Below are 13,087 nucleotides of genomic sequence, written 5' to 3' on the forward strand. Positions count from 1 at the left end.
AGTGTTTAAAAACTCAATTAGTACTTCATGGGGAAAGCTTATATTTGTGTATATGTATCTTAATTTATCATTGCTAAGAAATTATGAATCCTTTAATTACCCACATATCCAACTTACCGACACAGGAGGTTTCATATCATTTATTGTAAAGCACAAAACAGGCATTTTAAAAGTGAAAGTATACATTGAAAAAGTACATTTATATCACAAAGCATCGACCACATAATAGTTGCAAATACATTTGCTGGAATGTGTACATCTACACTAAATACTAAAAACAAACCAATTTTCATTTCTACACAGAAATATTAACCTCCTATCAGTAGTGATAGATATTTTGTACATTTTCCAAAAAAAAAAAAAAAAAACCAAAAAAACAAAACAAAACAAAAAAAACCACTATTTTTTAAACCAAAAACAAAATTAAGATCTTCATCAAGTCGTCTGCATCCATATATTTAACAAAGGTTTTTTTCCCCCACACAATGAAGCAAATACTGTATTGTCCACTTCTTATTATTGGCCCTGTGCAGAAGAGATACATAAGAAATACACAAAAAGTTAAAGAAAATCCTTTAAATGGAGCTAACTCAGGAGTGAATCCTTTAAGAAAGAAAAACTGGTTAATATAAATGGTGGTGGCTTCTTGCATGATTTTCAAATCCCTGGGGGAAGAAAATTTATTTTTAAAATCAAAGGCATTGTCGCAATACTCAGCACTCAGATGCCAGAAAGTGTAATAATACACAAATAAACAAACAAACAAAAAAAAACCCCAAACAATACACCAGAGTAACTTCATTTGGATGGTTATACTTTGCCAGGTAAAAATTAAAAAAGGCAAACATACTCCCAAACAGACAAACAGCAAACATGCAGAAAACAACAAATGAACAAATTTATTATACCTGAGGTGCTGGAGGATGCTGTGGCATTCCCTGTGGACTTGTCTGGGCATAGTAGGCTGCTTGTTGTCTATAGTACTCAGCCCAGGCTGCACTATAATCTGGCTGACCACCTGGTGGAGCCCCAGTAGGAGCAGGAACTGCTTGACCTTCGAGAAAACAGAACAACTTTGTTGCTGTAACCACAATTAATGGCCCAAAAGAATCTCATTTCTAATAAAAACAATACCTTGCTTCTTGTAATATTCCTCCCAAGCCTTTGAATAATCTTGTGTCTGCCCTTGTTGACCTAAAAAAAACCCCCTAAATTTTAATACAAAATTATATCCACCGTAAGTACAGGTTACAAAGACAAAAGTACAGAGGGTCTGAATGTTCCTGTTTTAGTTTAAATAGTCATTAGTATCAGAAAACTACCCTGTAATTAAAAAAAAAAAAGTCAGAACGCTCTTCACTTCCTTTTTGTCTTTTAGCAATCATAACTTTTATTTCTAGAGCATCACTATTAACAAAAATAAAACAAAACCACACAATCCACATAGCTTTAAGTAAGGAAGGTAAAGACTCAGGCATTATCTTGATTCAACTCAAACTGTTAATGTGTTAAATGTGTTTGGAAAGTGCTTCAAGTAAGTAGTCTATAAACCTTCAGATGGTTCCCTGGTGGTGAAAAACAGACAGTTAAGGAGGAGGGACAAACCCATTATATTCTTTTGGCCTCTTACCCAGTTGGATCTGTTTTATTACATGTTTTAAAATACAAATCAATCCTCAATGGAGAAATAGGAAAAGAAACATTTCTGAGAAACAAACAAAAAATTTTAAAAGCTTAAGAAGATCTGACCAAGATTTTTGTTTCCCGTTGATTAGTCAGTAAACTATAAGTTATACGTATATAGAAACAGGCAAGATATCTTTTAATAAAAAACTGAGTACAGCATTATTTTAATTAAAATAACCTAACAAAGACATAAAGAACAATTAACGAAGAGGTTCTAAGCAACAAGATCAATGAAACACATAAAACTTAACAACTTTCACGAGCAGGCCTTTTTCTAGGCAGGAAGACTTTTCTGAAGTAAGAGACTGAAGAGGCACAACCAAAACAACCAAACCAAACCCACTGCCATCAAGTCGATTCCGACTCATAGCAACCCTATAGGACAGAGTACAACTGCCTGATAGAGTTTCCAAGGAGTGCCTGGCGGATTCAAACTGCCGACCTCTCTGTTAGCAGCCTTGGCACTTAACCACTACGCCACCAGGGTTTCCAAAGAGATACACCAACCATATGCAATTCATGAACATGAATTAAGTTCTAAATTAAAACAAAACAATATACACCAAATAGCTACAGAAGACATTTTTTGTGGCAACCAAGAAAATTTAAATATGCACTGTGTACTGATGACATTATGGTCAATCTGGGCAGAAGGCATAAATATGGGGGTTCACTATTCTTTTTTCCAATTTTTTGAAGGTACAAAAATTTTCAAAAACATACTGGAGAGAAAAAGAGAGTATGTTTTCCTGTTCAGGGAGAAAAGAGAGTATGTGTTTTCCTGTTGAGCTTCATAATTTCAGCAGCATCTTGTTTAGTTTGCAATTGACACAGCTCTATGAAATAATTATTATAGGTAGACAAAAAATACGAAAGCAGACATATAGGAAGCTGTTTTGTATGTTTGTCAGATGTTGCCAACAAAGCAACTTCTACAGTTTCAGAAAGTAGTCTATTACCATCACGTAACTGGTCAACTTAAGATTTATGACTATTAATTTTAAAAATATATGAAAACACCTCTCTTCTTTAGGTAACAGCACAGAGAAAGCCCATATACTATAGAAAAATTCTCATTATTTTTGTTTTCCATAACTTTTCAAAGAGGAAGTGAGTTTAACATTTCAATCTTATGAGGAGATATGATACAATTTACGTGAATATTGAACAGGTTTAAGTATTTAAAGAAGTGCTAAACAGCAATAAAACCATACAGCATCTCTTAGCAAAACTGTACAAATGAAAACCTGCTGACTTGAGGCCAAACCTGGTGAAGGTAGTAACAATTTTCACTTCAGATTTAAAAAAGGAACTAACCTCACTTTAAGGGGCACTTCACTTTAGAGGCAAAATAACACTGTAAGGTGGTAGGAACAGCAAGACACATTAATTCACCAGATTCAAATATTTCCTGAAAAACGACCCCAAACCCAAATATCCCTATGCAAACCTTAAAGTAAATGGGTGAAATTCTAATAAAATCAAACACTTGGTAGGTAAGTTGCAAACATTTGATATTCCAATCTTGACGACACTCAAAGAAAAATTCATTCCATTCTTCCAATCATGATCCATTCTGCCCAGCTGAAATTAGAGAAAGAACCCTTCCTATCTCATCATCTCATCTACTACTTGACTTTCTTCTGGCTTTTGTACCCTACCCTTTTCAGGCATGTTTTCAACTTTTCCCCCTTCTTCCTCTCCTCAGTTCACAAAGTTTCAATGTCAAATAGTTTACATTTTAGCAGAACATTACCTAATATTTACATATTTAAAAAACAAAACCAGACCCTACACATAGAGCAGAGCTACCTCACAGAAAGGTTTCCACGGAATGGCTTATGGATGTGAACTGCTGACCTTTTGGTTAACAGCCTAGCTCTTAACCACTGCACTACCAGGGCACCGATATTTACTTACAGATTTACAATATATCCCAAGAAAAAGCCGTGGCAGTCTGCTTCCATAAAGATTACAGCCTTGGAAACTCTATGGGGCAATTCTACTCTGACTGAACTATCTCAGCTTTATGCTTTAAGTTCCCTTATTTGTAGTTATCTTAAAAAGATCTTGAGGACAAGTTATGTACCTAAAAGAAATTAGAGCAGTTAAGGAACCAATCTTTTACAAATGAAATTTTCCTGGAAAAAAATAAGTTGACCCTCTCATAGCTATAATAGCATGAAAAGCACTTATTAAAGATTTGACAAGATTAAACAAACAGTTACTGTCAATTCAACCCAACTCATGGTAACCCCATGTGTGTCAGAGAACTGTGTTCTACAGGGTTTTCAATGGTTGATTTTTGGGGAAGCAGACTGCCAGGCCTTTCTTCTGAGGTCCCTCTGAGCACACTCAAACCTGCTACCTTTTGGTTAGCAGATGAGCCCATTAACAGTTTGTACCATCCAGGGACTAAATTACCTGACAGTTCCTTTTCAGATTTACATATGAAAAGGAATCCTCCAACTGTCCCACTTTACTCATAAAATTAACACTTGATCATTAAAGTACTATAGAAAAACACAACAGAAAAGGTGACTTGGGATGGGAAAGGAGGATCTTCAGTCAAACAAGGATTATTTAAGAGTTATTTTTATATCACCTTTCCTCACAGAGGATTTAACAGCCAGCATATTATTAAAAAAATAAAAATTTTAGAGAGTAATCAGCAGCGAATAGCAGAAAATGAAAAATTAAAGAAAGGCAAGGTCAACTGTGTACCCTTAAACTGTAAATAGAAAGTTTAAGATTTTGCAGATTACATTCAACGGGCCCACTCCTTCTGGACAAGTAATATTTAAAAAGGCTAAATAGACAGTAAATTTATTAACGGCCACAGTGCAAAGAAATAAGAAAAAATAAAGCACATAATTCAAACTTGTCCCTCAGTAATTACCTAAGTCCATTAACAGGCCTTTGTTCTTACCCATTTTTAATAAGAATGCAGGAAACATCTCTGGCATATTACCCTTTGTGAAAATACAACTTGGGGCTAATGGCTTCATGCTCAACTCTTTAAACTAGTGATATTATTTCATTACAGTTAAGGTGACCAGAGGTCCTGACCATTAAGATGTCACAGCATAGTTATCAAAAGCATCTTCATTCATTCTCAAAAGTGTATTGTTTGGACTACAAACACATGCTCATCCTAATTAAAGTATACTACTTTGAGGTTGAAGTTAAAAAAAGAAGTTTATTTTCACAGAATTTAGCTATTGTAGACTTGCCTGAGATAAACCGGGCCACAAAAAACATGAATGTTACAGACTCACGAATAACATTCAGCACGACTTTCCTGGAAAGCCATTCTACCAGGAAAAAAACATTTTCTTTAAAAAGAATATCAGCTGTGTGGAACACTTTTTTCACCATGTGTATGTACTTTTACACAAGAAAGAATCTGAATGAAATCATCTCCTCCTGAAAAATTTTCTGTGGAAAGTAAAATTCTTTGCAAAGAAATCATACTAAAATTTATACTGAGAGCCACAAGTAGACTGTATCTTATGATAAAATTCTACCACCTACAGATACTTTCTATGGTTATGAAGGATGGGCAAGGTTATCTGTTTAAACTCCATTTGTCACAACTGGCTGTGGCGTAAATGTGGTAACTTGAAGCTAGTGTTCTCTGTGTTAAAAATTTTCAAGTGGCTAAGTTCTACTCTGTCCTATAGAGTCGCTATGAGCCGGAAGCATCTAAAAAATATTTGTCTGGAAGTATATCAGGTTGCAAAAGGTCCCTAAAAAGGCAAATTTGGGAGACAGGTTGGGGACTCAGACCCTTTTAAAGTTCAAATCCTGATTCTACCACTTTGTAGTTGTGTAACCTTCCTTTTCTCATCTCTACATGTGAAACATCAGTGAAGACACAGTTTTTTTTCCCTCACAGCACTTTTAAATAATGTATTTACAAATCATTTAACAACTGTACCCTCCATTAAAATATAATAACCAACCAGTAGGGCAGGGCTCATAGCTGACATGTGCACAATTAACTGCATTCTTAGCACCTATCACCATGCTTAACATGTAGTATATGCTTTATAGTTACTGAACTAAAATGGCTTTCCCAAGTGACTTATTTTTCTTTTCTCAGATATGCAAATATTATCTAGCCATTTACTTTCTGTCACTCTAAGTCACTTCTTACCTGCTTATTTTGCAATAAAAATAATGCTATTACACACCACTAACTTTTGCTTGGCATTCTAGAATTTAACCTTATGTCATTTAGTCTAATGTATTAACTGTCTTTGACAAAAGTGTAGGTAATATTCGAATGCCATGTGTGCCAGTGAGACACTTTCTAGGTTCAATTAATAACTGGTTGACAAATGCAGTTACAGACAGAGTGACCTTGGTATGTCTGAAAGTCCAGTGATTTTAGAATGCATTCTTGCTCAATTACTTCCACCTCAAGATTTTTAAAATAAATGGATTAAAAAAGCCCAAGGTAATGAAAACATGGTACAAACATGTTTTTATAAAAATCTTCAACCTTGTAATGTGGGTATTTACTAAATATTTCAATTTAATTAGGTGTACAAGGAAACAAATGCATAACATACCCATTTTCTTGTAGTATTCTTCCCAAGCCTTGGTATAATCAACCTGTCCAGCTGGAGCTGGATTCTGCTGATCTCCTTGTCCAAGAGGGGGGGTGGAAAAAAAATTAAAAAATTTTAAAGGCAATTTGGCCCTTTCCCAAGTGTAGGAACGAAATTACAGATACCGATATGAACATATGGTTTTAGTATACACACACACACACTCAGATATAGAACTAGTTATAGCTGTTTGTGTATTATACATATATATATATATATACATATATATATATATATGTATGCACTTAAGTACATATATTTCCTAGCTCTGTCCACTAAACACAGCTAGTAGCAATTATATGTCAGTAACAATGAGCATACTGAGCACCATGAGTTTTGTTTCTAAATTAAGTATTCTAAATATTACTAAACGAAATCTGGGCTCTCTGGAAAAATGGCTGATTCTAGGGTTGGAGCCCAGAATGTACAAAAAAAGCCTAGAATATTTTAACAGAAAGTAAGGGAGTAGTTAAAGAATGATGCGACATGTCAAAAGGATACAGAAGCTACTCTGAAGATATACCTGAATGGACTAATCTAGCAAAATTTGATCAATAAAATAATAAACAATAAAAATAATTTGAAAATACAACCTCTCAAATAAAAAAGGAACCCATGCTGATATAAACAAACAAATGAGGAAGAAAAGGAAAGCTCTTCCTTAATGTAAAATGCCAAATAAAAAGTAAAATAAATGACGGAAACAGAAAATTACCATCAGTTGTGGCTGAATCAGGTAGAAGTTATCAATAAGGCTAAGACTGATAAGATAGTGGCATCATCTCAGTATTGAGATTCCCTAGAAAATACTAATCAATTTCAGAGAGAAAAATAATTTTATGGTACAGAAGCCTGGCAGACACCAACATGACAAGTGATCAAGGTTGCCAACTCTAGGGTAGAAGAGGTCCCCAATATCATATGACCTCTGAAGTGTTAAGAGAACAGAATTATTTCTAAGGTAATCCTGCCCAGTAAGCATATGCATTTGGTCATGAGAAAAAATTGAAGGGGTCTAGGTTGACAGTCAAGCTATAGAATGAAAGGCCTGTATTCTTTACAATTATCATTAGGACTAATGATACTGGATACGATAAGGAGGATGATGGAGCAAACGGGGATAAAACATTAACTACTGGGTACTGTTCTTTTTTTTTTACTGTTCTTACAACTTTTATGAAAGTTTGAAATTATTTCAAAGTAACTTTACAAAAGAAAATTGTGCTTACTAAAGTTATGTTAGAAATTTTGGGTATCATGCAGTAATGCACTTCATATATAATTCCAAACACAATGTGTTCTTTCATTACCACACTTACCTTGTCCATTAGTTTGGGTTGTGGTTGGTGCACCCGTAGGAGCTGCAGGTGGTGGCTGTGCTTGTTGCTGATAATAGTGAGCGTAATAAGCAGCCCAGGCTGCTGAATTTGGATCTGTTCCTGCCTTAGCTAGAACAAACACAAGTTAAAGGTTTGCATCTGAAGACCATAATCACAAAAAACCAGCTCTCTGGCGATTTATTTAGAATAAAAAATGAACTGTATATAAAAAAGAATGAATAAAAACTTTTGCAATTCTTTTATGATTTTCATTATCACCATTACCTTTTATTACAAAAAACCTAGGCTCAGATTAAGTGACTTCCCTAGGTTACACAACTAGTGAGCACAGAGCTGGGACTTGAACAAAAATCTTTTGGCTCCAAATATAATGCTTTGTCTCAAACCATTCTGTACCCCCTTTGTTTCTAAACTGGCTCTACTGTAAGTACAAAAGTTCTGTAGCAGAAGACTAAAGGAAAAGACTTCTAGGGGTCAACCAGTACGAGAAAAACAATCATTCTAGAATTATGAACTTTGTTCTGTCTTGTTTTCAATGCAGAGATAACATGTAAATCTTGGAAAAGAATTAAGAGATTAGCTACGTTTCATGACAGTGAGTGTCCTAAACATAAACTTGAAGTCACTGCCTTAATTGAAATTCTTCCTTTATGCTGTAAGAGTCTACAGGATGGTCAAAGCTTTTAAGCACAGCATATCATTCAGTACCACATGGACCTGGATCCCCTGGCTTATCCTTTCCATTCTAGCCTCATGTGTCCTTTTGACGCTATTTCTCCAACACTCTTAAGCTCTGGCTACAATAGATAGATAACACTTTTCAGAAGTCACCATGCTCTCTCGTCTGGGCCTTTGGGCACATTATACTTCCTATGAACTTGGCTACCTCTCGCACATCCTTACGAATCAACTGATGTGTGAAAACTGTAAGAACTGTCAGAAATCAGAAATCTTCTTGATGATTCTGCCATTTATACTAGGAATATCATTTGGTACTATAGTTAGATTTTTATCAGTTTGTGTGCCCAGAGAATGTAATTTCCTTATCCAGAGCCTGTATCTATGTGTGATCTGTGTAGTCTTCATTCCAAATGAGAGTGAGTCTCAGCTGCTTAATAAATGTTAGTGAAGTTTAAGAAAAAAAGGATTTCTAGGGGGAAAAAAATCATAACAAGGTGTTAGGTTGCCCTCTAGACCTTTCTCAACTGATCAGTGTTGGATATTTACATGTCTCAATAGTGTCATGATCTATGTACTAATAAATATAAATATTTCATTTAACATTATATCTGCCTAGAGAAATTGAGATAAAAACACTTTAGGAAGCAATACTTTTATTACTGATGTATGAAAACCATACAATAGTTACATACATGGGCTTGAAGGGGTTAAAAACTTGCTTGACATCCCCTAATTAGGAAGTTGTAGAACTAGGACTCCTCCAGGTTTGTGTGCCTCTAGAAGTCTAGGCTCTGAGATTAAGTGATTTCCCTAGGTTACACAAATACTAGTGATAGAAAATCTGGGGTTTGAATAAAAATATTGTCTCCAAATCTAAGAGCCCATTAATTTTTTTCACAGGAACAGATTTTCAGTCCAGAGAACATCGACAACAAAGCAATATCTGACTCTAAGCAAGAGACTTGGTAATTCTATCATAAATCTGGGCAGGGCCAACTAGCTGATACCTTTTAGTTAAATGAATTGCTTCTCTCCCAAAGGCAATGGTAGAAGCCATATTCATTAACTAATTCTTACAGTGGTGAATACTAGTACTAGTACTCCATGGGGGATACTGAGATTATGATAGAGAGACAATTCCTTATTCTCATCATTTTTTTCCATCATGCCACCTACCCAAATAGTGCTCACAGGTACAATCCTGGAAGATACAATTACCCAATATAATTCCTCCTCTTTACTTTGCTTAAACCTCATTCCTCTGTCTCATCTCCCCATCCCAATTACCTTATTAAAAAGAGTGAAAGAAAAGTTCTTTAAAAACTAACTTTTAGACTATTACATATACTAAGTCATGTTTGGCCATTCTTTTTTTTAGTTCCCTGTGAGTCCTTATTACTAACACGAGGAGTGTACTCTTCTGCTATAACTGTAAACCCATTTTTGCATACTCAGCTCCTAGCACAGCTCAAGGTGTTTGTTGAATGAGTGGAAGTGAGACTTGTCTGGTGGCTGTCATATTGTGTCGTAACATTCCAAAGGGCACACTTCCTACGAAATTAAATCAAATTCAGTAAAACAATTCATTTAAATCAATTACTGTGGTTTGTGAGTGTATGTTTTTTGGGGGAGAAAAGTTTACTATGTGTCAAAAGGAATCCACTGGATTATACTGAACTGTGTACCTTCTCTGAAACTACTTCAGTGAGAAACCTAAAAGGTAGGAAGTAACAGTTGCTGCTGTTGGTCAAGTCGGCCCCCAATTCATGGAAACCCCACACACAACAGAATCAGACCATTGTGCACCACAGGGTTTTCACTGGCTGATTTCAGAAGCAGATCACCAGGCCTGTCTTAGTCTGGAATCTCTGATGAAACCTGTTCAGCATCACGGCAAGCCTCCACTGACAAGTGGCGGCTGTGCTTGAGGTGCATTGGCTGGGAGCTGAATCCAGGTCTCCCAGATGGAAGGTGTGAATTCTACCACTGAACCACCACTGCCTTCCAGTTAGGTAGTAGGTGAAATAAAAATGAAACTGGATCTCTAAAACAAGGTCATGGAAGCTCCAGAGACATATCCAAACTCCCTGAGGGACAAAATTATTGGGCTGAGGGCTGTGAGGACCATGGTCTCAGGGAACATCTAGCTCAAATGGCATAACATAGTTTTTTATAAAGAAAATGTTCTACATCCCACTTTACTGAGTAGCATCTGGGGTCTTAAAAGCTTGTGAGGAGCCATCTAAGATACTCCACTGGTCTCACCCCATCTGGACCAAGGGAGAATGAAGAAAAACCAAAGACACAAGGGAAAGAGTAGCCCAAAGGACTAACAGACCACAACTACCACAGCCTCAATCAGACCGAGTCCAGCAAAACTAGATGGTACCCGACTACCACCACTGACTGCTCTGACAGGGATCACAATAGAGGGTCCCGGATAGAGCTGGAGAAAACTGTAGAAAATTGTAACTCACAAAAAAAGATCAGACTTACTGGCCTGACAGGCTGCAGAAATCCCAGGAGTATGGCCCCCGGACAGCCTTTTAGCTGAGTAATGAAGTCACTCCTGAGGTTCACCCTTCAGCCAGATTAGAGAGGCCCATCAAACAAAACGAGACTATAGACTAGAAGGCAGGAGGAGACAGGAAAGCTGGTAATGGGGAACCCAAGGCTGAGGAAGGGAGAGTGTCGACATATCGTAGGGTTGGTAAGCAATGCCACAAAACAATATGTATACTGTTTAATGACAATCTAGTTCTGTAACCTTCACCTAAAGTACAACAAAAAGAAAAAAGAAAATGCATCATAAATAGAGTGGTTTCAATGAATGCCCCTGTGACCAAGATAGGAAGAAAACTACGGGTAGAGGGAGATGCAAGAGTAGAATAAGCCAAATACCAAACCCACTGCCGTGAAGTCAATTCTGATTCATAGTATACATGAAATTCAGATGTGAACAGAATACCTTACACAATGTATTTTAGAATTCTAACACTTACTACACACAGGCATGTTAGAATATAGGCCTATTTTTGCTAATATGTGACACTGCCTTAGCAGGAAATACTAGAACAGATTGCTGTATCTTATTTGAGAATTTGAAACTTTAATACCCAAGAATTTAACACTCCATTAGAATCTCACGTAATTTTATAAATGCACTAACCATTCTGTCAAGGATTATGTCACAATTAACAAACTGCACATTTTATTAGTACCAAAAACTTAAAAAACTGTATTTCTTCCTGTAGGTTTTGGCTTTACGCACTCTGCTGAACCAATATGAAAAAGCCAAATGCAGACAGAAAAAACTTCCACGAAAGCAGAAACCATATTTAATGTCAGTCTTATTCACCAGTACCTAACTCTTGGCAGAAAGAGTGATAAGCGCAGACAATACACACAATGTAGAATCAACACTCGAAAATCTGAGAATGTAACAATACATATTATCCGTGAATGAAGTGCATCATTTACCTGGATCAGGAGGAGCCTGTTGCTGCCAGTGTGGATAGGCATTTCCCCACCCCTGGGGAGCATATGGGGCTGGAGGACCACTGAAAACATAAAAGGAATATGAAAATATACCAATATACCAAAAGTTAGAATCTTTGGGAGAAAAGCCCAGAACAAAACCAAATACTTACTGAGGAGCAGGGCCAGGTGGTCCCGGGTTATAAGGTGCAGGATTGTACGGCCCCATTGGTGTTCCAGGCCCTGGAGGCCCAGGAGGTCCATGGGGGCCTGGGACACCATGTGGCCCATGGGGTACAGGCGGCCCTAAAGGATTTACTGGGCCCTGCAAAAAGGAAGGAAAACATACAAAAAATCAGAAAAATAGTGTAATGATTAAACAACCCAATGGCCAAATAATCTTCCATTTCTATCCTCTTATACAGTTACAAGCAATTAAGTTTTAGGTTTACCTTTCTTTCCTCACTCTTATTACAAAGCAATCTTAACTCTGCCATTATTAATAAAACATGTAAAATTCGTTAAAATCAACAGCATTAACAAAAAACGAAATGTTGCCTTTGGCTCTATTCTATTAAAACACTATTTGCCTTTCCTTTTATAATTCTTATTTTTATTACTTCATCACCAGCTTCATCAAATACCAAGTCTGTATCAGCAACTCTTTGTCTGCATCTATACTATCCTAACATCAATGAAATAACCGTCTCGATAATACACTCCCCAAATCGCTTAGGTCCTATATTGCAAACTAACTACAATAAGTCCCCAGGTTACAAACGTCGGATTTAAGGACAACTCATACTTGCCCTTTGATGTTATGTGAATTTACCCTCACTTTGAAACAACTGAATCAACCCCTACTCGTGACAAATTCTTCAGCACAATCACCTTCGCTTGCAGCATGTGCAGCTTTTAAATCACTGAAAAGGCGTCAAGGCTTTTCTTGCACTAAAGTAAGGCTAAATAAGAACTGTACGCACCTCTTCTAATTTACCTACAAATTCTACTAAAAGATACACTTAGGAAGTGATCTCATTTGTAACCTAGCAACTGTCTGTACTGAACACTTTACCTGTAATTAAACTCTTTCACAAACAAGCTAATGGTTCTCTTTGCAACCTTTTCTGCTTCTGTCACTGGAACCCCATTTAGACCAAGAATTTAAAATCATTTTTCTCCTTTGCCTTTCATCTCTCATAACTTTCTAAATAGCATCAAAATTACCTCTATAATGCATTCAATAAATAAGGAGGTTTCATGCCCTTATCATGTGACATCGTAATT

General features: G+C 36.4%; 1 protein-coding gene across 12 annotated transcripts in view; it reads right to left on the bottom strand.

The window, feature by feature from the left end:
• FUBP1 (far upstream element binding protein 1) overlaps nt 1-13,087 on the bottom strand; it is a 38,605-nt gene that overhangs the window by 2,786 nt on the left and 22,732 nt on the right. For 4 of the 12 annotated variants that reach the window (XM_064282141.1, XM_064282140.1, XM_064282145.1 and 1 more), the window contains 6 exons: nt 11,974-12,125; nt 11,804-11,883; nt 7,622-7,750; nt 6,264-6,338; nt 1,135-1,194; nt 909-1,054 (listed from right to left, as the gene is read on the bottom strand). In XM_064282141.1, coding sequence (XP_064138211.1) covers nt 909-1,054; nt 1,135-1,194; nt 6,264-6,338; nt 7,622-7,750; nt 11,804-11,883; nt 11,974-12,125 — 642 coding nt within the window. Of the gene's footprint in view, nt 1-407; nt 666-902; nt 1,055-1,134; nt 1,195-6,263; nt 6,339-7,621; nt 7,751-11,803; nt 11,884-11,973; nt 12,126-13,087 lie in introns of those variants that run through there. The other 8 variants (XM_064282144.1, XM_064282142.1, XM_064282147.1 and 5 more) reach the window with 5 other exon arrangements.

This window comes from Loxodonta africana, chromosome 3 (assembly GCF_030014295.1).
Source record: "Loxodonta africana isolate mLoxAfr1 chromosome 3, mLoxAfr1.hap2, whole genome shotgun sequence".
In the NCBI taxonomy this organism is placed as follows: Eukaryota; Metazoa; Chordata; class Mammalia; order Proboscidea; family Elephantidae; genus Loxodonta; species Loxodonta africana.